We start from the raw sequence: 24,169 nt of genomic DNA, 5'->3' as shown, positions 1-24,169 counted from the left end.
TCACTGCTGCTCTCACTGTCATTTTTAAACGTTGCCATTCACTCCATCCTGCCTGCACTCTCCCCTTCACTTCTTTTGTGCATCGGCCGTTGCTTTGAATGGCTGAACCCAGGTGTTTAAACTCGTTAGGTTCACTACCTCTTCACTGTTACACCTGCCACCCTTGTATTTTCACGCATGTGTTCTGCCTTGCTTGGACTAACTTTCGTTCCTCTTTTCTCCAGTGCATACCTCCACCTTTATAGGCTCTCTTCCACCTGCTGCCTCCTCTGACTACAGATCATGACGTCATCCACAAACACAATATTCAACAGAGACTCCTGCCTGATCTCATCGGTCAGCCTGTCCATTATCACTGCAAACACAGAAGGGGCTCTGAACAGATCCCCGATGTGATGGGTGTGACCCCACACCCACCTTGAACTCATCTGTCACTCCCACAGCATACCTCACCACTGTCTCATTTTGAACCTGAAGTTACACAGAGACCATCAAAAGCTTTTTCTTTACCCAACAAGCATCAATACGACAGATATCTAGGAGTAAACTGTTTGTAACTTGTCCTTTAAAATGCACACGCAGAAAGTTGATGACTGCCTTCATGTGCTGATTAATGACAGAGTAAATTAAGGCAGATAAGGAAAACATATCCTGAATATGTTAAACACGCTTTGTTGTCCAGATCAATACACAAACACCGAGTCTGGATGCAATGAAAACCAGTTAAAAACAAACCTGGTATCATCCACCCCAGCGCTGTTTTTCAAAACACCCTTCACAGCATGAAACCTGCAGTAAATCCAGTCAGCACGACACAAGGCAGATCATCATGAAACAGGAAGGAGAATAAGTTTAGTTTAAAAGATGCCGGGCTTTAATCGAGGGCCAGAAAGACGCCAGAAGGCTGAACACTACAAGTGTGCTGGCTCTAATACCGAATCCTCGGGAAAGCATCAAAACACTCTGCCCATTACTGAACACACTAACGAAGACATGCCAACCAGCCTCATATGCTCTGTGTGTGTGTGTGTGTCTCCTCTGTAGTGGTCCACACATGGAATCTATAATCCCTGATTCAGCCAGCCTCCCCACTTTTTCTTTTAACTTTCCTCATGAAAGACAAAACAGCCACGACTTTCTTCAGAGAAGCGCAAGGACACACACGGAGATCAGCCAGAAATAAAATGAACAGAAACACAAACAAGATGAAGACAGAAGAAGAGAGCCATGTACCAAACAAAAACATCAATACGGTGACCACCAGAGACAACCACAGTAGAACAACAGAGAGCCGCTGGGACTGGACAGACCACAGGGGCTCATGCTGTGTGATGTGGCCCAGCAGCAGGCTCTCTCCCTGGGCACGATGAGTGTCTGTAGTGGTCTCCTGGGCTGGAGGGGGTGACCATCCTGAACTAATTGGATCATCCTTACATGCATCCTGATCCTCTGAGTCATCACAAATTCAGCTTTCAAAAAGCCATGTCCTATTAGCTGTGGTTTTGTGGTTTGTGTGTGTGTGTGTTTACCATGACATGAATCGTGTGCCTCAAAGCCTTCTGTTCTTTCTCAACATTAAAAAAAAAGTGGTGGTGGGGGGCAATGCTTCTTTCTGAGTTAAATGTGTTAGAGGAGCTTTGCAGCTAATGTGTTTGGTGCAGTTCTGTTGTGCCTACAGGTTTTCTTTGTGCAGGACTGGAAGTTTAATTATTCAAACCGACAGCGAGGACTAAAAGAAGGCAGTGGCCTCAAACTGGTATTTGTTTGATGCTTACTGGGATTTGAGAGAGGCGTGATTGTGAATGTCAGAGTTTCTTTCACTAATTTCAGATCAATTTTCAATCTTTTCCTCATAAATTTTTAATGTGAATGTTTATGTATTTGAAGTCCGTGTGAAATGACAGCAGTCCAGCACAGCGGGCCATAGATGAACGAGGAGAGGATCTTAAAGGGGTGAAATAATAAATCAACCATGTTTTTTTTTTTCTTCTCATAACTTTTTGGCTGCACCTCACTTTCATGATATCAAGGTTTGATTCCATGTAAATGGTAAATGGCCTGCATTTGTATAGCGCTTTACTTAGTCCCTAAGGACCCCAAAGCGCTTCACACTACATTCAGTCATTCACCCAGTCACACACATGTGACTGGGTGAATGACCCAGTCACATGCACATTGAAGTGCATCTTCAACAGCACTTCAATGTGCTGTTGAAGATGCGTGAAACAGTTATTGTACCTTGTAACCTGTACTTGTCTTTTCTTTATTTAAAAAAACAGTGTTACTTAAACACAGATCCTTTCTCTTTGTATGTGTGCTCTATTTTCTGTCCTGACCTGGAAGTTTGAGCCATTTAGGCACCTTGCCCGGGTCAGATCTGGCAGGTTTGGCGGACTGGGTTTGTGTTACTGGGTCTTCCTCGTTTTGTGTGGATCCACTGGCTTCCACTGTAGGCTCTGGGGGAGGCAGCGGCTCTCTGAAGCCACCAGAGCTCGAGGAGGGAGTTGAGGACTGGAGCATGCAGCTGAAGTAGGAAGGGAAATAAAAAAAGAGAACAAAATGAATGATGTGAGTATGAGAGGATGCTGCACTGAACGAAGTTGTCACATTTGTCTGAGTCATAATTGGTTGCTTCCACATAAATTTTGGTAAAGTGAGTAAAGGAAACATGCCATCTTATGCCAAAGGAAAATAGTTGCAAACTGAATGTTCGCCAAACTATGGAGACATCATCCACTGACCCTCTGTGGCCCTCTGTGATCCGGGCACTTTAGTTCATATCAATGAAAATTGATTTTAAAAAACTGTTTCAGGACATCAAAGTTGTTTGATCAGTGTAATAAGTCTAAACTATCATAAAGAACATGTGAACGCCAATGTTGTTCCTTAATTTCATAGATAAAAACTACAATCATGTAAAGATACGACTACATTTGAAAACTTGAAACTGAGTAAATGTAGGAAAAGGGGAATCTTACAGATACAGTGATTTGTTTTGACCAACCATTTATCCCATATGGTGATTTTTCCAGTTACTGTCTACAGAAAATGCATTTTGTAATTTCCTCTGTCACCTAAACCTGTCACAGCTGGATCAGAGAGTACATCATGTATAACCAAAGTGTGAACTAGAGCAGGGCGATATGACCCAAAATATTTATCACGATATACATTTGAAAATTTGCGATAACGATATAACTGACGATATAATTGACACTAGACAAAATACTTTATAACTCCACAACTATGTTAGTGCAAAAAAAAAAGAATGTATTTTCACTTAAACAAGCAGCTGTTTTTTATGTGCATTAAAGTTATATAAAAATTTAACAGTGCAAATGCAAATTCCTTGCTGACAGTTTAACCAAAAGGAATTTCCAGTGGAAATTGGCCGACATATCCTCAGCATAACCATGTATAATATCCACAAAACTTAAAAAGAGGTTATACACACACAATACGGTAATATGTTGAAGCACAGTACGTATCACTCCGCGAGGCGCCTGCCTACGATAGCCGTAATGCTCCGACAATCCATCAAGCTGTGCGGGTTCGTAGCTTAGCAAAGTCGTACTAAAACATTTGGCAGATTTTCGAGCGCCGTGTACCACATGAAATTGTTCCGAGGTCAGTAAACACAACCAGAATTCATACATAAGGCACACGGGATTATAAGGAGCACTGTCGATTTTCAGATTTTAAGTGTGCCGTATTTTTCAAAAAACACGGTAATAACGACGGCCCGCTAGCATGCTCTACCAAAAATAGTGCTTTGTTGTGTATCCGACGGACGAAAGCTAAACCAGTTCCACACCATTGAAGTTGCAGCATTTTTACAAACCAATTCTGGTTCATCGTTTCATTCAGTGATCCCCTTTTGCCCTTCTCATTCTCCATCGCCGCCATGCTTTTTCCACCATGTACGTATGAAAACAAAGGCACTGCGCATGCGCATTTTACCCATATTCTATCGCGATATTTCATTTTCTTATTGTTGCCCAACATTATACCGGTATTACCGTGAAGGGTATGATATGGCCCAGCCCTAGTATGAACAGACCAATATATCAGCTGAATATCGATACTGGATTATATCTGGCTTGCTGACTGTTTATGTCAGCCTGTTTAAACAGAATAACATTTACTGAAGTGGCCGATATTTAAGAACTTAATTCTTAAATAGTAGAGTTTGAAAAAACACTCAAACAAGCACTCTCAAAATTAAAAAGTGAAAGCATACCTTTCATATGATCTAACCACCTCTATCATATGCATGTTTGAAAGCTGAAACCCAAACCAAACTGTTCTAAAGCACTAAAAACAGATCAAACCTTCCGATCACCAATGATTACATCTCTTTGGAAACTGGCCTAGCTGTGCGTCGGGCCTATGCATAACTTCATAGACCATCATCTACAAGTTGTAGGTGTTTGCTGTCACCAGGGGGCAGCGTCCAAAACATGTGGAACAACTAGTCTGTTGCCTGTACTGCTGTTGGTCCGCCAATCAACCATGGAGAAGACATTACTCATATAATGAGATGAAGTGAGACTTGCAGCCACGGTCCGTTCTCAGACTTTAGTGTTCGTGTTTCTCCCTCTACCTCGTGAACTCTGATATGTTTTACTGGGCCATAAACCATCACTGCTGGTTTTCTGGAGGACTGCACACCACCATTTCTGAGTAGGATGCATACCAAGACCCTTGGATAACACCTACACCAATAAACCCAGTGCACTAGCAATCCTGCTTAAATAGGTGGAGTTTTGCTTTTGAAACTATGATGTATTCCATCACAGTGAGGTTCAAGGTTGGTCAGAAAGAAAATATTCGTCAACAAAAGCAAAAATGTGGCTTTTCATCTTTAAAACCTATGAAAATCTAGCTCTCTCTTTTACTTCTAAAGTTATGAGGAATCACACATGATGGAAAAATTTAAGTTTGACTAACCCTGAGCTTGAAGCTAAACGAGATAGTGATCTGAAACAGAGGCCTTGTTAATGAAGCTGAAGGACAACAGGTGGGGGTGGCTTTTGGGAAGCTGGCTCTATCTTTAGACAGACTGGAAAATGGTGTGCGTGTATGTGTTTGTGTGTGTGTGTGTGTGTGTGTGTGTGTGTGTGTGTGTGTGAGAGAGCGAGAGAGAATCTGTATGCGTGTGTAGGAAATGAGGGCGCATGGGGGCACCTGCTGTTTAGGCACAACCTCAAAGGGATTCCAATGATGACAGCTTTGTGACAGGAAAATAGGTTGGTTGCTGCGGGATACAAATGCATATATACACACACACACCCAAACACACACATAACCAACTGCACATTTAAAACACACACGGACACGTGCACATACCTCGCAATGGACTCGTTTGCTTGTACGGCTGAGACGGGGGATTCGAGCAGTTCTCTCTTCATGTAAAAATCTGTGGAGGAAACACACACACACAGACAATGTAAGCTATTGTTTTGTTACATTACATTCCTCGATAATACACCAGTATCTAATCCAAGTCAGCATATGAAAGAAGGAAATCAGACAAAAACCTGTCTTGACATCAGAGCCGAAGTACACGAGCGCACCAGGAAACAGGTCGGCCTGCAGACACAAAGACGAGCAGAGCAGGAGTGAACGGAAGCTCCTAAAAATGTCTGGCACACATTACAATTTCTGCAAAACACGGAAGAATCCAAACAAAACCACCTCCCGCTACACGCAAACCGAGAGCTGCCGCCACATCCAAGTCAAAGTCAGGTTCATTTTTGGGGATGATTCATCGCTCGGGGGACCTGAACCAGCAACCGTTGGTTCTTTGAAGCCGACCACAAATTGAGCACCAATCAAATGGTTAGTGAAAACACTTTCACCCCTGAAGCACCACATTCCTCTCCAGTGATAGTCTTAATGGGTATAATGGGCCAGTTGCAGCCAGAAATTATCAACCGTACAATTATGAGGTGGAAATGCAGACAGACAGGCAGGCAGGGCACACGTCTGTCAGACTAAGAGAAAGGAAAGACAACATCTGCTGCACAGGAGCTTCAGCGAGTGGTCATCATCGCCGCAATGTCTGCAGGTGTAAATAAGTCTGAGCTGAATTTAAGACTAGATTAGTCTAAAAAAATAAGGATAGCAGGTGAAAGCAGGAAAAAACGTAAAGAGCTCAGTCAAAAATAAATCTAAATGTAATGCAATAATCAGGGTATTGACTATGTGCACGTTAGCATATGCTACTTCCGGTGCGGAAACTCCTGTGGGGAGCTTTGTTTTTTTCCGGTGTCCTATTCGCGCCTTGTTTACGGTCCAAAACAAGTTAAGCAAGTGAATGAATCAAGCAGCGATTTACATTTCTATAGATGTCTTGGGCATTAACCCAATATATCTGTAAATGATGTTCATCGACTTTTATCGACTTGTGTCGACTTTCGATATTTTTCCCCCGCGCCTCAGCGCAAAAGAGAAAAGGGATTCAAATGTTATATTTCTCAGCTGTCCCTCGTTTATCGCGGCTGTTATGTTCTAAAAATAACCAGCGATAGGTGAAATCAAGTCGCCAATTTTATTTTTTGACGGTGCAAAACGTTTCGTGGACATCGTAGACATACAGTACTGCACTTCAGAGTCACACTGCTAGCGATCGATGCAGCAATTCTGTACTGTACAGGAGAGACGTTACGGTGACGTAAAAATAAGCATGCAAACTTGCACTAAAAAAATCCACAAAACAGCGAGGTGAAAGGTGAACCGTGTTATAGCGAGGGACCACTGTAATTTTGAAGGTAAGTCACAACATACCCTTCGTAAATACTAATGTATAGAAACCCTTACCAGCAATCATTCATTTTTGTGTGGCCTTTTTTCACGGTTTGTTAACATGCTGTGTAGGTGTGTACTTGACTAGCTGATATCGACATAATGGGGGAAACATCTGGTTTGACTATTCTTCACCTGTAGTTTGAATGCTGAACATTTGCCTGTTTAAATCATAAGACCAGTCACTATACAGAGATGTGCTTCTGAATGTGGACGATGTGTCTTCTGATTCTGTAATGCAGTTCTGCTTGTGTTGAGTGATGTAAACAACTGATCGATCTAAACTCTTTAAACGTCAAAATTGATTATTAGATTTTTTATGACACAACAGTGGTGAGTGTTCCCACCTTCTGCTCTTTGTAACTTAACGCGATCTTTCCGTTTTCGAGTTTTGGACATGATTTTGGAGTACATCTTCGCAGTAGCGATTGACCGCAAAGTAAAGCTACCGGAAATGTACAACCCCACATCCGGTCTCAAACCAGGAAGTTAGCATTTTCTCGTGCACATAGTCAATTAAGTAAAAATCTAAAAAGATATGAGGTGTAGGAGGTGAAAAAAAAAAGACATCAGCACACTAGTGCTGCTGCGTCGTGAGGATTTCTAGGCACCAGCTTTTAAAACCAAGATTAATCTTTATCATTAAGCCATTCCTTGTTAAACTCACATCTTCCTGAGGCCATCGAGCAGGCTGGCCAACAAGGCCTTCTTCAATATAATCATCATCAGGGTTTTTCATCAGTGTGTCGTAAGCCTCGAGGCCAAACGACCTAAACTGACCCACGTCTGGCTTGAGAATTTGTGCCTTTTTGTATTTATATTGTTTTTTAGGCATGAGTTAAAGCTAGCTAGTGTTACCTACTCTTACGAAACCTCAGTGTGTAGAAATAGTGGCGGTGGGTTCTGGAAATTCTTTTAATTAAAACGTTTACGACCCATCCGAGCTGAATTTAAGACGATTCACGACTTCAAAAGGCCTTTTATTGGTAAGTGTGTATGTAAGACATTAAAACAAAATTAAAAACACTAAAGTCCTAAAGATGTTTCTGCTGCTTTCTCTCTTTCTTCATCTAGTTAACAGATCCTCTTACGACACACTGATGAGCACCAGACGCTCCGCTCCAGGAATCCTGAAAGAACTGATCCGTTTGTCACAGACAGAAACGTGCAGAGCTGTGAGAAAGTGACATGTGCCTTCTAAAGATCTTTATTACCACGTAAACAAATGCCCTGAAAAAGAGAGGTTCAATAGCTTCCTTCAGTCTCACAGATGAAACTTCATAAACATTTTCTGACTCATAAGCAGGTGACAGAGAAAAAAGGATTGCTCTGCTCCATTTAAGTGCGTCCCAGTGGATCAGCAATCAAAACCATTTATAAAAATCTTTTTAGATTTATATGTGATTTCACAACCAAGAACAATGGTTTACACATCACTAAAATACAACACTTAGAGCATCTTTTCACATAAATTGCATAGCCTAAGCACTGCAGGGTTTTGTAGGTGATTTAAAATCCACTTTCTGAATCCCGACTTTCAATTTCTGAACCAACAGTTCTTACCAATGCTACTAAAATCTCTAATAATCATCCTATAAATGATCTCAAAACTCTGTTCATTAAATTCACAATAGCATCAACAATGTATATTGATCAGAAGCAACATTTAAAAGGAGGTGGAAATGCTGATTACCCCCTTTATAAACCCATCTAGACTTTTCCATCCTAACAGCTGGTGTGAAGGCTCCCAAAGTGCAGCAAGAAAATATCCTCTATATCTTCTATTGCTCAGTTTTGTTGAGCATGTGTGACTTGCTGATCAGTTTCCTGATCTTAGCCAACAGAAGTGACACCTGGTGTGGTCTTCCAACCGTACCACATTTAAAGACACTTTCTTCCTCATTCTGATCCTTGGCCTGAACTTCAGCGGGTCGTCCTTTTGACCACGTCTACCTGCCTGAATGTGCCGAGATGCTGCTATTTGATTGCTTTTTAACACAAATATCTAATCAGTCAAAGTTAACTGCTGTATTTAAGATGTGTCTGCTGAATATATGTTTGCTAGAGCTTGTGAATATAAGTAACTGCACTTCTTGTAACTCTCGACAACCTGCTTTTATCCTTGTGAGGACTGTACTTTGTCCTGGATCCAAAATGACTTAAATCATGTAGAGACTGGGCTCTGTTCAGTTCCTCCCAACAGGTAACTGTTTTCTACCTGCGCCTGAAGAACCTTATGGTAGACGTCATCTCTGTTCACATAAACTGCATATGTGCAAAGACATAATAAGACAGAAACCAGACATTTTAAAAAAATCTGGACCAAAACTCTTCAGAAGAATTCTGCAACAGTAAGAAATGACTAACGTTGAAGGGGAAAAAAGCTTTTTTAAAAAAGTTTGTTTCAAAATTGTTGATTGGGGATTTCCTATAATGCAGTCTTAATGTCCCGATAATCAGCGTAATTGCAGTTGATGAAGATGACAGCTCAAACTAAGATTGCTGCTGAGCTGCTAGGAGGACAAATATCTTTTTTAGAGGAATGAGGCTCTTCAGACACTCTAATCAGCAGTTAAAATATACATTAGACGCAGCAATGATGCCATAAAACATTTTGCATATAACTTTCCCTCCAGACTCTTAGATAATCAGCAGTGTAAAATAAAGGCTGTAGCTGGGGTCTGGCGGGTTCACCCAACACCACAGGCCGTCTTACACACACACTGTCCTTTCTCTGGTTGCTAAATTGGGACACACTGGCCTAATTGCTATTATTACAGCCCTGTGAGCAGGAAACAATGTGTTACAGTGAAACAACAGGCATTCCTGCAATCCTGCTCGCTCTGGCAGCAGCAGCAACATTTCCATTCGGGAAAAAGACGAGACCAACGAGAAGAGACCAGTGTATGTGGGAGAGAGAGGGTGAGTGTGTTTAAAAAAAGAAGAAGAAGAAGAAGAAGAGAGGAATGGAGAGAGAAAAGGAAAAAGAGGCAGAACAGATCCTGATGGAAGACAGAGGGGGAGACGGATGAGGGAGGGGATGACTGGTATCAAAGGACTTCTGGGTTGGGAAACATTCCTTTCCTGACATGACACAAAGTGATTAAAGTGTGTGTGTGTGTGTGTGTGTGTGTGTGTGTGTGTGTGTGCGCCAACGTCTATGTGACATGACAAAAAAAGATTACAGATTCTTTAAATGTGTGTGTCGAAGATTGATGTATAGGCAGGGAAGCGGAGCCAGACAGAGTGTGCGTATGGGAGAAATGACACCAAGGCGGATTAAAGATTTTGTTTTTGTGCACTTTAACGCTTTTAAGTCCCTAATGGATAGAGACATGGGGTTGAGAGAGGAGGGGTGAGGCACAGGAGAGGGCCGGAGAGAGGGACCATGTGGGTGCTGGAGTTGGAGGAGGAAAGAAAAGAAGAAGAAAAAAAGGAAAAGAAAGTCGGAGTTGGGGTACAGGAGAGGGACGAGTACTGAAAAAACAGACGGGGAGAGTTCAGAAGGGGATGAAAAGATGAAAAACAAAGAATGACATCAGAACATCAGACGTGATTCAGAGCGATCGTGACACCAAAGGGGTATGAACACACCAACGCAGCCATATTTCAAAGTGCACTTTTGAGGATTGTTATCTTTTATAGCAGTCCCTCAGAGGAGCTGAATCTTGCTCATCATCACAACACGATATCACTTCAAAAATCACTTCAAACATCCGCCTCTTCCTCCACTTCTTCTTCTGTGTGCTTCAGGTTGAATCAAAGTGTCAAGTGAAAGAACGAAAGGCGCCGATGACAAAAATGTTTGCCAAAATAAAGTGTCTAAAAATACAAGAACCAGCAGTGCGCGGGAGTGTCGAGGTGATCAAGCATATGTATCTCTTCACATTTTGAATAAACTCAAAGGCTACAAAGCATCAAAGCTGCCCATTGCTCTGCATGTGTGTGTATGTGTGTGTGAGCGCTGGTGTGTTTGTGTGTGTGTCGAGATCAAAGCAAGGCCTGTATTAACCCCATGTGCCAGTCTGGGAAAAATCAAGCCCAGCTGGGGTCAAGGACAGTGGAGAGGGGGGAGCAAGTGCGAGCAGAAGCGAGGGAACGGGAATGTAGCGAGGCTTTGAAGAGCAGAGGAGGACCAGCTGATATATTTTATGTCCATGTTGAGGAAAAAAAAAGCTTTGTAGTCGTTTTCTGCAGTTTCACAGTGATGAAGTTTGCTCGGTTTAATTCAACCGTTTTATTACTGAGTATTATTACTTAGAAGCTCTATCAAGGTAATCGAAGGACAGTATGAGGAGTCGTACCTGGAAAAGCGTAGCTGAAGGGTCATCCAGAATAGTTTTTGGAGGGGTAATGACTGGAAAAGGAATAAGGAAAATGGTCAAAATGATAAACTGTGAATAAAAGTCTTTAATACAACATATACATGAACACAGGAAAGTTAATGCTGACAAATGAATGAAAAACAAATGGACGCGGCACAGAGACTTAAGCTTTTACAAAACAACAGGAGCAACTTTTAACTAAAAAAAAAGAAAAAAAGATGCTTTTAAAAAAATCAAATTCACATTTGATCTGTAATCTGGAAACATGACAGAGAAACTGATACAGTTTCACAGCTTTGTGTGTAGGCAGCACATATCAAGGCTAAAACTGGTTGTTCCTGTTCCTGTCATTTTTACAAGTGGAGTTAAATTAAAAAAAACAAAAACAATGGTAATAATAAAAGTAGGTGATATTGCTGATAATTTTAAGGTTGATCATTTTGGGATGAGGTGGAACTGGAGATTAAAACTATGGATGTGTCGCCAACAAATCTGCAACAACTGTGTGATGTTATGTCGATATGGACCAAAAATCAAAAATGTTTCCAGCATCTCTCTGAATATCTGTGCCATGAAGAACGAAGGCACGTCTGAAGGCAAAAGGGGTTCGACTCAGTACAAGGTGTACCTAATAAAATGTCTCTTAAATGCTTACTCTATAAGGAAAAAAAAGTTTTGCTTTGGATAACTGTCACCAAACCTCACTTTCCAGTAACCTCATACATCTTAAACTCGCTCAAATGTACCTGCACATAGTTTAAATTAAGAAAGCGACATTATCAGTAAAATCTAACTGAAGAAAATCCAAATCCAGGCAATTCAAATGAAAACAATTCAAACTGATAATTCAGATCCAAAAAGTTGGTAGAAAATTCCTCCTTTTTCAGGCTCATAGAAACGTTTGCCTCAATGCATGTAGACCTCTAGAAATTTTGAGTTTATCAGCATTTTTTGCAGTTTTGGTCAAAATTCTAAGTGTTACTTTTGCATTTATTTAACACTAGAGGAGTTTGGATTAAGCAAGTCATCAGATTTGAGGTTTTTCTGGCGATTTCAATGTGCTTGTAATTATGATCAGAACTATTATCCTATCTGATTTGGAATAAACCAGAAGCAGAAACTGATGTTGTAACATGGTCAGACTTTCACAGGATGAAGATGTTGATGCGGGGAAATTTAACGATACTTACACAGGTAGAAACTGAGCTGAGGGTCCTCCAAGTGACTCCTTACAAAGTGCCTCAGAGCATCAACTGGACATAAGACACAAACAAAGACACAGATTACCAGCTGAAGCACAAACTGGGCTGTGTGCAGCTACATCGGTCTCTGTGTGGACTGTAATTCATTTGTCAGAAGGAATTTCCCTGCAATTTGTTGTTCTGCTGGTTGTCGTGTTGCTTTCGGGCTGAGGTGCATCTCATCACTGGAATTACAGACCTGTCTCATTCTTTCAGTCTCTGTCACTGTGGTGTGGCTACAGTCGTAAATGTGGTGAGGGAGCCGCAAGTAGCTTTCACATTGCAGCCATACCTGTGGCTAGCCAGCTGAAATGAACACTCTCCATACTGCATGCGCACACACACATGGAGGCACACACAAACACACACCTGTCTCTAGAGGCCTGAAGAAGCCCTGTAGAACATATCTGTCTGGAAACTGGACCCTCAGGACCACCTGGAGAGGCAGAGTGGGCTATTTACAGTCTGTATGTTTTAAACGTACATATATTAAAATGTTATTATGTGTACGAGCTTACTTTGGGATATCTATCCATCTTCTCCTTTATCTGTGATTCTCTCAGAGATTTAGTCATAAGCGGAGCCTCCTCCAATAACTTCCTGAGGAATGAGGGACAGAGAGAGAGACACACAGAGTTACAATGAAACGAGTCGAGAAATAAAAAGCAGGTTGTTTAACCCACAATGAGTAAGATGTGCAAAGAAAACAAAGAATCACTGTTTCTTTCCTACCCCTACTCGTGTGTGGCCGTGTGTGTGTGTGTGCATGCATGCGTGTTACAGGCAAATTGCTTTGGTCGGCTTAATTCCACCCTTGGTAATTGCAGTCATTGACATGGCAGTAGCCATGAGGCAGCCATGTCAGTGCAGACAGAGATTAAAGGATGTGAGCGGTGAGGTCTCAACCTGACGGTGTTTGGTCGATGGCTGGAAGATAAACGTCTACACGAAACAGAACTACTAATTGCTCCCAGCGTGCCATATTTAGAAGCTTTTGTAGTGTTTGTGTGTTGTCTTATAAATGAGAACATGTTTGCAAACACACACGATGTCTCAACAGCTGTGGTCTGCTGACGCCACATCCAGAGATTGCAGAATAAACTTGAACGCATCTGTTTTGAAGAAGCGCTCATAAATAACTAAAAACTTCAAACTGGTCATAAATTTTAAAAAATAAACAAGTAAAAAAGTAAAAATACAGAAACTTCAAAATGCACACAGTGATGCCCAGCATTCTCCCTGCCTATGGCCTCTCATCACTGCTAGGCTATTTTTGCAATTAAGGGTTATACATGGACAAAACACCGCAGGACCGAATGCCAAACTGACTAATTATCTGTTCCAAACAGCGCAGAAACACATCGGATCCAGACGTGTTTCTGCAGCAACAAAGTATTTGTGCAAAATACTGCACCCAGTCACTCAACCATTTCCTCCTTCCCCACCTCTCGCTCTTCAGCTGGGCAAAGCGCTTCCGCACATCATCCACGGTCACTTCAAAGAACTCGTCGGGCAGATCCCCGTAGTCCTCAGACTGATGGGATGTCGAGTCCAGGTGGTAGATGAGAGGCTCCCTCTCCACTGGCTGCAGACAGAGGGAGATATAAGAGTGTCCGCAACAATATTTGGATCTCAAGTGTCCAAATTTTAGCTTTATTTATCACAGCAGAAGTCTTGTTTACTTCTCACGGTCCCTATTCCCTTTTCGGCCACGGTAGAATCCTGCCTTTCCTGAGCCTGGTTCTGTTGAACATCTCTTCCTGTTAAAAGAAAGTTCTTCCTCCCCACCATCGCCAAATGCTGCTCCTCCTAAGTGATCATCTGAGTTTTCTCTTAAATGCATCCAGAATTTACTGCACAACATTGCATAAATTTTAATGTGCCTTGAATTTAAAGGTTTCTTTAGACAAACTGAATACAGCTGCCTGAAGCTCAGGAGGTAGAGATGGTCATCTACCAATCAGAAGGTTAGCGGTTCGATCCCCTGCTTCTCCACATGGTGAAGAGCACGTGGGCATTGGACGGTATGTATGAAAGCTGACAATCACTGACCAATAGACATCTACAAACAATTTCTGTACACCAGTGATGCCCCCCCCCCCACACACACAAAGAGCCAGACCACAGCTGAACCAGGAAACTTCTAAACTATTTGTATTGCACAGAGTTTCACAACAGTTTGAGCCCCTTTTAATCATCATCATCATCCCAATCTCCTGTGGTAAAGATGTAAGTTTACCAGCATGTATTTTGTTCAGTGTTCTGGTTAAATGAGGCTGAGATGTCGACTCTGTCAGGACTCTGCATTGAGGTATAATGATGTGAAACTGGATGTATGCATTGTAGTGTAACATAAACCTTATTTTGAGGTAAAGCCACTTAGCTTCTTATAAATCAAATGCAGGTTTTAGTCCTATTGGCCACTAAAATTACTCTTGGCTTTCTCCACAATCATTCAGATAAGAGTTTCAAAATAAAATAAAACAGCTTCTGGGTGTCTAGACTTAAACGTACAGTTTGTTTACCCTGGTCTGAATCATTTGATAAGATTGTAAATTCAAACTCAAACCAAGGGAATTCCAAGCAAACCAAAATGCATCACTACAAACCACGTGGGAATATTAATCCATTTATTGGCCAAATGGGTTTGGGGAAGGGAGCAACAAAAGTAAATACAGGAAGAAGGTGCTGCGTTCTGGACCAGTGGGGAAGATCGAGAATTTACGTTGATTTCACGGCTAGTTGCTAACCTTGGCACATCTATAGTGTCTTGCTGCATTTCAGAGTAGCAAGCATAGATTGGTACGGTAAGTTTCTCAAAGGGTCTCGGTGATTTACTGTGTTCAATCCTGCACAAACGAACTACACCAAGCTGGAAAACGAACCTGAGTTCAATTTAAACTGACTAAACACTGCAGATATGAAAACACTGTTAATTTATTAAGGAGTTGGAAATCCATAAACAGAGAAATTGGTCATCTGAAATAAAGAGGTTACAGAACAAACTCACCTCTAAGAACTCCTCCGCATCACCCATACTATCGTGCTGCACCTTGGTAGTGGTTTTACACTGAAAGGAACAGAAAAGGTCCAGTTTCACCAATTACTGATCAGATCAGGACTGTAAACATTCAATCTAAAAAGGACAATTCTTGAAGCCAACAAAAAATGCCCTTAATAAGCAACATAATTTGATTTGAGGTGGTAAGTTTTCATTAATGTGCAAACACATGGCTTTAACAGAAAACATCAATATGAGCTTCAAATTTCTCAGCTTTTATCTTTCATCGTCTTTATATTTTTGTGAGCTTGTGGTTTATGTTGAAAACTGGTTAATGGCAGCATAAGGGCCAAGAAGACACACTAGCTAATAACAAAAAATATCTAGTGCATACACCTGGCAGGCCGAGTAAACTCATGATTTGGCTAACCTTTGTGCTTGAAACGTGGCTGGATTTGGCTTTCTTGGCTTTGGGTGACTCAACAGCAGCGGTCAGCGCTGACAGAGATGAGGATGATGATGAAGAGAGGGAACATGCAACTCCTCTAGCTGGACCGCCGAGGCGCTGACCACCTCCAGAGAAAGGAATGAAAGGAGCTGAAGAAGTAGGAGATGATGGGTGGCAGTTTAGTCCTGACGGCCCCGCTTTTTCACCATCGTCCTCTGGTGTTTGACCTTCTGTGGGAGGGTCTTTAGGTCGAACGGCATCCTGGGGGTTTGGAGCGTCTTCTTGTTGAACGGGTAGTGTGATTGTAGATGTGGCAGAAGATGGCACAGTTTGGGTTTCCGCCGGCTTATCTGGGCTTGGCACATCTGTTGCTGACATTTCTGGAACCGATGGAGCAGGATCCGGCTGCGGGGATGAACTGGGTGTGGTTTCCATGGCAATGGGCGTAGTTGGCATAGCGGGTGTATCCATTTCAGCTTTTTCTCCCGAGTTTTTTCCCTTTTTGAGTAAAAACCTTAAACATAAATCATAAAAACAGCTAGTAAATGTACCAGAAAGCATAAACCTTAGTAATAAAATCAAGATTTCCAGCTCCAAACAGTTTATATTGTTTTAATACAGGGTGATTAAAAAAAAAAAAAAAAAAAAAAGGTTAAATGTAGTTCTTTCCCCTTCAACGTAATCTCCTTGGTTCCACTATGGACCAAACCTAAAGCTCCTACTACATTTGAATTACTCCCATTCTGACTACGATCTCCCCATAGACCTCAAAACTCTCACCATTATCGACTTTTGTGTTAAACCCACCTGACCTTCATGCCGAGGATCACCACTGCTGATTAATATTTCTTTGTCTATGAGCCAGAGAACAAAAAGCAGTTTGCAGTGTCCACATAAGGTGCCCTGGGCGTGTAGTTGTCTTATCAGCATAACCATGATATGCCGAGATGTCGGTGTGCTCTCAGGCCATCTTTTTTAAATTTTACATTTAAAGTGTTTGCATCCGTAAATGAGTCCACATCTGTACAAGTGACATCAATTGCATCATCAGATAATGAATGTTTGGCTTAGTGTGGACATCCACAAGCCTTTTTTGTGACTGCACCGGACGTATCTGTAGTGTAACTATACTATAACCTTCCAACAACAAATTCGCCCATTAGGGAGACTTGTAATAGAATGTGTTATAACGGAAACGACTACTGGCTGATAGCATCGCCAACCAAGTACAGACTTTGCTATACTGTGTTGAGCACCACTGATTTGTGAAGATATCTACTGGAACATCCTGAGGCATCTGACAGAAAATAGGGTGATTTGTGGCACGTACCATCTTGCACCTGTTCACAGTACACTGAAAACATTTGAGTTTTTGGCCGAGACATTCAGGTAGCCCTATTTGGCTCTCATCTTCCTTTTCTTCAAACACAGAGAAGGAGATGTAGCACATCTGCCAGTGGTTTAGAAGGGACTTCTAGGGAGTGACCAAATGTAGCAGGTGGTGCTAAATCGGCAGATGCAGTTTATTGCTGCAAAAGGAGACCATCTTGAAGGACACTTTTCTGCTTGTCACAGCTGCAGTCATCTTGTAGACTCTCTATGTATGATGTTTTAAATACATAATTAATAAAGTCACACCCACAAAATGCATGAAGCATGAAAACTAGCAGCCTACCTGACAATGGCACTTCCTCCGGTAAGACCTAGAGACTTCAAAGAGGCCTTCTTTAGTTCTTCTTCGCCACTCACCTGCACATCCACAGACACGCACATGTGGACAAGCAGCTGTGTTATCATAAAATTCACTTTCATCTCCAGAGAAAGGGAGAGTTAAAAGACCGCTGCATACCTCATCTCTCATGTAAACACACACAGGAGTGGATCCTGAGTCAGATAGCTCCAACACACTGGAGGAAGGTGGTGACGTTGAGATGACATGCACGCACACACAGAGACACACACACAGAGATTAAAACTTGGCCAAATGATTTTCATTTGCTTTAAACAAAACCCACAAGTGGTTTTCCTTGTTGAGGATAATAAGCTTGGTGATTTTACAATAAAACCTCATGCAATGCAGTGGCACACTATCAGCATGTGTAAACCATGTGTGCACAATCCCGTGTAGTACCTAATTGAACCATAAATGTTTTACTATTGTTCTCTTCAATTCTGAATATCAAAGCTTTCCTCTGTGCTTCATAACATTCCTTGAGCTTTTTACGTTGCCGCGGAGCTAACATTCATTTCATGGAAGCATGACTTGCTTGGAAAAGTATCAACAAATGCAGTGATGTCATTTAATGGAGTGGAGATGAGGGCTGGACGGATGCGTGAGCACCTGGGACCGCACAGCTGGAACTACTGAGCAACAGCTGCATGTGTGCGCGCACGTGTGTGTGTGTGTGTTAGAATGAAGCTTAAACTTCAGTAGAGGAGTGGTGAGAAGAAGGAATGTTATCTTGGCGTGCTTTCATTGTGACAATCTTCACGCTATGGAAGATGGATGAAATGCAGTGTTGAGTCCATGAACCTCTTCGTGTAACACCATGACCAAAGTTTACTTTCTTTCATGTCTACAGTTTCAGTTTTATTTTTCAGTTCTTTTTAAAAAAATATTACACTTACAGACCAAACTCTCCAATATAGTAAAAATCTTTCCAAGACATCGATGTACCGATCTAAATAGCAATACCGATCAAAGGATTACTCTTTTTACTCGTTCCTCTGGTATTTTTTTAGGACCGTATTTTTCAGACTGTAAGGCACACTTAAAATCATTAATTTTTTAAAAAAATCAACAGTGCGCCTTATAATCCCGTGCAACCTTTGTATGAATTCTGGTTGCGCTTACTGACCTCGAACTAATTTTATGTGGTGCACGGTGCTCAAAAATCTGTCAAAAAATGTTTTAGTATCACTTTGGGAAGCCACGAAGCTGCAACGCTTGATAGATTGTCGGAGCATTACTGTAGTCAGGAGCCTTGCAGAGTAATCTGGGTCTAAAACTCCGTCCTCTTCAGGTCCCAAAGTCAAACGAACACTGCGGCATCACAGAGTTAAAACTGTCTAAATTCTTTCATCTTTAATAAAATGATCAGCGTTGCTGCTTTACCAGGTGGAACAATTAAGTTTAACATCAGAGTTAGAAATTAGCAGGAAGTTAGCTTGCTAGTTTCCACCTAAACACGATATAGCATGTTCTGACTGAGATTTCTGAAAAAATGAAAACGTACAGCTCTGCTATCACTTCCAACATAAATGAAGACAGAAAACTAACTAGCAGTGACTTTTGTAGGGTTACTGAAGTTGGGCTAGCTGGTATATAATGATGTGCTACGTGATCGCGAGCGACACAGCTATGTTAGCATAACATTAGCACAGTGAACCTGGAGGGTGAACGCTAACTTTTTTCCACTGGATGAAAGTTAACGTGAGGGTTCACAATGGTTAGGAACAAATGCAATCACATGGCAGGATGCTGTAAACGGACCAAACTTTAGTCAGGAGAACAAGTGAGATAATCCATCCACAATACGAGGTTAGTCATTAATATACTGCAACAACACAGGAATAGAGCAGCTGCGAGAGAATTCAAATTTAATGAATCAATGGTACGGAAGTGGAGGAAGCAAGAAGAATGAGTTGACTGAAGTTTGACTTATCTAACTGTTTTGTTTCACTCAATGCGCCTTATAATCCGGTGCACCTTATGCATGAAAACCGACCCGTTCATCGACAGTGTGCTTTATAATCCGGTGCGCCTTGTGGTCTGTAAAATACGTTTTGTTTTTTTTTACATCATCTAGTAATTCTTTTTCTACGAGTTCATCTTCTAGCTCTAATTCTAGCTGTAGTTCCTCTGCATCTTATTTTTCCACTCTACCAGTAATTCTTTTATTTCTTTGTATTCTAATTTCTTCTATTCTTTCTTGTACTAGTTCTTTGTCTTCTAATTCTAGTACTTATAATTCTTCTATTTAAGTTCTGCCAGCTTCTTCTTCTACTACTTGCTCCTCTTTCAAGTCTTCTAGTTGTTCCTGTTGTCCTAGTACTTCTTCTGATATATATTCTAGTCTTTTTTCCCCCCTATCTCTTCTCGCAGCTCTTTCAGTCTTTTCTTCTTACAGTAATTCTTTTAGTTCTTCTCATTCTCGGTCTTTTATTTCTTCTTGTTGTAGTTTCTTGCCTTCTAAATCTGATATGTGTTCTGCTACAAGTTTACCATATTCTTGCAGTTCCTCCTATTCCAAGTCTTCTTTTTGTGCAATTTTTCACTCATGGGAATACACACTCAAAGTATGGATCAAAATCTAGCCTTTTCCAAAACCAAACAAACATACAACCACGTTGCATGATCTAAATACGTGAAGTGAACAGGGGTGAAAAGGGAGGCCCTGTATGCTAGAAATTCTCACAGTAACTAACAACATAAAAATCTATTTAGTCAGCATTCAACACAATTTAATTTACTTTTGAGGCCTTTTAACGGTTGTTTTTTTTTACAAAGACACACAGATTCTGCCCCTGTACAAATGTTCATGCACACACCTGATTTCTGGAAAATGTGTGAGCACTTCCCACAGAGTCTGTCCACAGGAGAACAAACCCTGGAGCCGAGAGCCGTCCTCCATCTGTAGTGCAATCCGCACCTGACACGTATGAAACCACAGGAACACAGATTAAGCATAAAGACCAAAGGCGCTCTTTAACCATTAACCAAATAAAAACAATAATGGAAATAAAAAGCAGGTCTAAACTATCAACATGAGACAATCCAAAGCTCTGATTAGCATTTGTTTCATTTATTACGGTAAGTTGGATAGTGACAGATCCAACAAAGGGCACCAGCTGGATCTGAGTAAGACACTGCTTTTATGCCCCATAAATAAAAAAGAAAGACATCAACCAAAAAGTAGGCCCACTATGCCTTTCCTTATTTTCTATTATCTTACAGTGGAGGATGAACATGTTAAACATGACCGAAGATTAAAATAAGTAGATCAGCATATATATAAGTAATGGATGTGAGCCCAGAGCACAGGATTCAAACTGCTCTAAATGCTCAGTTTGACCAAGTTTTTCCTACATTAGGATCCGCATGATGTCGGTGAAAGTGGACATCCTCAAGCACAGCAGTCCCAGTTAACTGCAGTTTAGATCTTGTGTTTCCAGGCAGCAGCCAATCAGAAGAAAGTTGGCTTTAAACACCTATTAACAGCTCGTTTTGGATGGAGGATGAACAGAGCCTGCATCCAGCCCCAGGTTAAGATAAATAAGGATTATTTTGGACTATCCATCATACATAGCTACTCTAACAGCCCAAGAATAAAACTGAGGAGGAGGAAATAAGCACAATGAGGCCCCTTTAAACACATAATTATCACAGTAAGATTTTATTTAAATTATTTACATTGATTTTTCTTTTGACAGAAGCTAAAAGTAATAAAATCTAAAGTACAAGCACTTCACGCTGTTGGACTCACAAACATCTCCTTAAATGCCGAAAAGGAAATGATTTTGAAAATCCCCCGCGGTGGTCATTTGTAAGTTCTTGGCTCATCAGTCTTGATACATTTAGCAGGAAGAAAATTCTTTGATAATCAAAGATGATTAAGCTGCACATGTGGGCCTACCTCAGCCTGAAAATAAGTAACATCAGACATGAGTGCAAGTCTCTGTTGCTCTTTCTCTGAGTCACTCTGCGAGTTGTTTACTCTGCAACGGTGTTGTTCGGCACAGAAAGCACGCTGCATGTCAGCACACCGGGAGAGATGAAACGAGGGCTTTGGCTGTCAACGGTCAAACACGAAACACTCCCACAAACCAGTCTGCCCCAGAGGTGCCTGCATGTGTGCGTCTGTATAAAATCTGCCAGGTATCAACAGTCAACCATCCATCAAATGAACAAAAACAGCAGATCAAACCCAGCCGTGAATTTTACAGCATGGATTATGATGCCATGATGTCATAGGAAACTACAGCTCAGCTACAACAAAGTGTTTTGTTGGATAGGAATCAGAGAGAGAGCAGTGACAGAGAATTCAGGCATTTCCAGGTACGGACAATAAAGAAACCCACACACGGGGCTGACTGACCCACACATGAGGCTACTTAAGGCTATTCAAACATGATCATGAGTGGGACACATAGCCCTAAGGGGACTTAAATTAATTTTATTTATTGAACAACATGCACGCCACGCAAATAGCCTATGTGACCTTTCGTAACAGAAGTCTACGCATTCACCTGTTATTTAAAAAACAAATGCGCCATTCAAGCTTAACTTAATTAAACCCCACTTCCATAAATCATGTAAAAAATAAAAGTCCTGGTGAGCTTCCTCTAATGGAAGGCTAAAATCTCTTTGCTGGTCACAAACACTTTTATATACAGGAAAAACCCTGGTAAAGAAGTATGTTCTGAACATGTTTACCTTGGCCACTCAAGGCTAAAAAGTCTGGCGAACTTTCATCGAGACAAAGTCACTAAAAATAAGTTAAGCAGATATTTTTTCACTCTGGTGTTTCAAATAACTGCCCACATAAATGACTGGAGGCATTTCAAAAAGGATACCGAGTTGTGGTACTTCTATAAAAAGGACTCTGGCAATGCTGATCGTGGAAATGAGCTCTTGTTTAATAATTTTTTTTTTTTATTAAGAGCATGTTTTGTGTTGCAATCAGACTTGAGATAAAAAGAATTGTTTCCACATTTTTTCTGATTCATGCACACCATGAATCTGAAAAAAAAAAAAATAAAAAAGGCATGGCTAGGAAAGTCTCCAAACACTGGATTTGGAGAGTTTCCTTCCTCTCTGAATCTCTCTAACACCCACATATACAGATGCACCAAGGCTGCTTGCTTATAGGAAAAGTCGTAATCATGATAAATGTGGTCAATATTATAAAGTATGCACATTATTCACTAGATTAAGAGACACTGCGTAGATACTGGAGTTTAAAAAGTGTCTTTTTCTGGGCATTTTCTTCAACTACGAAAGATTCCTAGTTTGAGGGCAGGAGTAGACACAAACTCTTCTTTGGGGTAGCTCCAATTAAGTGATCTTCTTTCACATGTTCACCATAAGAAACCTTAAAAGATTTACTTCTTTGATTAGATCTTTGTAGCCAAAAGTTGAATTATAGACACCCTGGTTGGGGTTAAACTAAAAGCTGAACTTTTAGGGAGAGTAAAAACACACCGCTCTAAATGAAAGCTGTGCACTTGATTTATAACAAGGAAACCAAACAAACCAACCCAAAAAAAAAAAAAAACAGGAGCAAAGAAGATAGTCAAGATTACTTTGTTTTCTCAACAATTAGAGAGCAAAATCATAACTGAGATTAAAATCTGACTAATCGTTCAGCCCCAAGTTGCAGTTTGTTTGAACTGACCTGGCTGTCAGCTATAACTTGTTTCCTCGTACTCGTCACCATTTCCAGTTTGGCATTGTTGGGCAGGTTTGCAAACCTCCATGGCCGCGTCAGGTCAACAATAGTCCTCTGAAACCTGACAAAAATGTTCACAGTGGAGAAGAAAGAGAGCAATTAAATCAGACTAAATGTTTCATGTGGAGTAGCTGGACAGCTGTGAAGAATGATGTATGAGCCTGGGGACTAAATTTGATCAATGCATTACAAACAGTTATCAAATTTTAATTTGATTTAATTTTTTGACACATAATTTGTCTTGTTTCTTTTTTTCCTGCAGTGACGCCAATTTTTTAAATATAAGTAAACACGATCTGAAACCAAAACAGAGTTGTGTAATGTGTGAAAATCGCTTACAACATGTAACTAGCTTAACTTCTTTAACTACATAAATACATGGATATTTCACACATTACTATCCCGCTACTGTGCAGTGCGATTGTTTATGTAATAAAAGTATATTTGGATGTAATCCAGGTGAAAGGCTTTTAATCTGAAGGGACAAAAACTGATTTACAGCTACGTTCATTTGCTCACTTTAAACCGTGATCCTCTGGGTTAAATCCGTGCTTCTTGCAGACTTCCTCCAGCACCTGAAGGCGGAAAATGTTACAATACAAGTTATGGCACAAAATCCCCCAAATAATCTGACTTCATCCACACGAAAACACAAACTGATCAGTCACTGGCTAACAACTGTTAGCCCAGCAAGCTAACTCGGAGGGAAGGAATTTAGTCCGGTTCTGTAACCAAAGCGCAGAATTCAATAAGCCGTCCACCTAAGTAAAGATGAAACGCTCCTCTATAAAAGTTCACCTGCAGTAACGGCGTGTTTGGAGCCACTTTAACTGTTTGCCTTCTCCCATTGGGAGTCAGAACCGTTACAGCTGTGCCACTAGCAGCCATTGCGTGTC

General features: G+C 41.1%; 2 protein-coding genes across 3 annotated transcripts in view; one reads left to right on the top strand and one right to left on the bottom strand.

Moving 5' to 3' along the window:
- The window catches only part of LOC134622989 (UDP-glucuronosyltransferase 2A2-like), a 6,852-nt gene extending 4,522 nt beyond the window's left edge, over positions 1 to 2,330 (top strand). The window contains exon 7 of one of the 2 annotated variants that reach the window (XM_063468242.1): positions 1,045 to 2,330. The gene's annotated coding sequence lies outside the window, so the exon portion shown is untranslated. Of the gene's footprint in view, positions 1 to 224 lie in introns of both variants that reach the window. The other variant, XM_065469798.1, reaches the window with a different exon arrangement.
- The window catches only part of LOC134622988 (tether containing UBX domain for GLUT4-like), a 24,986-nt gene extending 817 nt beyond the window's left edge, over positions 1 to 24,169 (bottom strand). Inside the window, exons 1-16 of the mRNA XM_063468241.1 lie at positions 24,072 to 24,169; positions 23,793 to 23,848; positions 23,220 to 23,334; positions 20,374 to 20,474; positions 17,672 to 17,729; positions 17,498 to 17,571; positions 15,805 to 16,336; positions 15,384 to 15,443; positions 13,819 to 13,958; positions 12,892 to 12,973; positions 12,743 to 12,809; positions 12,323 to 12,385; positions 11,112 to 11,164; positions 5,541 to 5,592; positions 5,350 to 5,419; positions 2,337 to 2,524 (exon numbers count right to left, since the gene is read on the bottom strand). Coding sequence (XP_063324311.1) covers positions 2,337 to 2,524; positions 5,350 to 5,419; positions 5,541 to 5,592; positions 11,112 to 11,164; positions 12,323 to 12,385; positions 12,743 to 12,809; positions 12,892 to 12,973; positions 13,819 to 13,958; positions 15,384 to 15,443; positions 15,805 to 16,336; positions 17,498 to 17,571; positions 17,672 to 17,729; positions 20,374 to 20,474; positions 23,220 to 23,334; positions 23,793 to 23,848; positions 24,072 to 24,161 — 1,801 coding nt within the window. The 5' untranslated portion in view covers positions 24,162 to 24,169. The remainder of the gene's footprint in view (positions 1 to 2,336; positions 2,525 to 5,349; positions 5,420 to 5,540; positions 5,593 to 11,111; positions 11,165 to 12,322; positions 12,386 to 12,742; positions 12,810 to 12,891; positions 12,974 to 13,818; positions 13,959 to 15,383; positions 15,444 to 15,804; positions 16,337 to 17,497; positions 17,572 to 17,671; positions 17,730 to 20,373; positions 20,475 to 23,219; positions 23,335 to 23,792; positions 23,849 to 24,071) is intronic.

Source organism: Pelmatolapia mariae, unplaced genomic scaffold (genome assembly GCF_036321145.2).
Source record: "Pelmatolapia mariae isolate MD_Pm_ZW unplaced genomic scaffold, Pm_UMD_F_2 NODE_ptg000320l+_length_39249_cov_1, whole genome shotgun sequence".
NCBI classification, from domain to species: domain Eukaryota; kingdom Metazoa; phylum Chordata; class Actinopteri; order Cichliformes; family Cichlidae; genus Pelmatolapia; species Pelmatolapia mariae.
The sequence above is the reverse complement of the archived record's forward strand: the minus strand, read 5'-3'. Positions and strand labels throughout refer to the sequence as shown.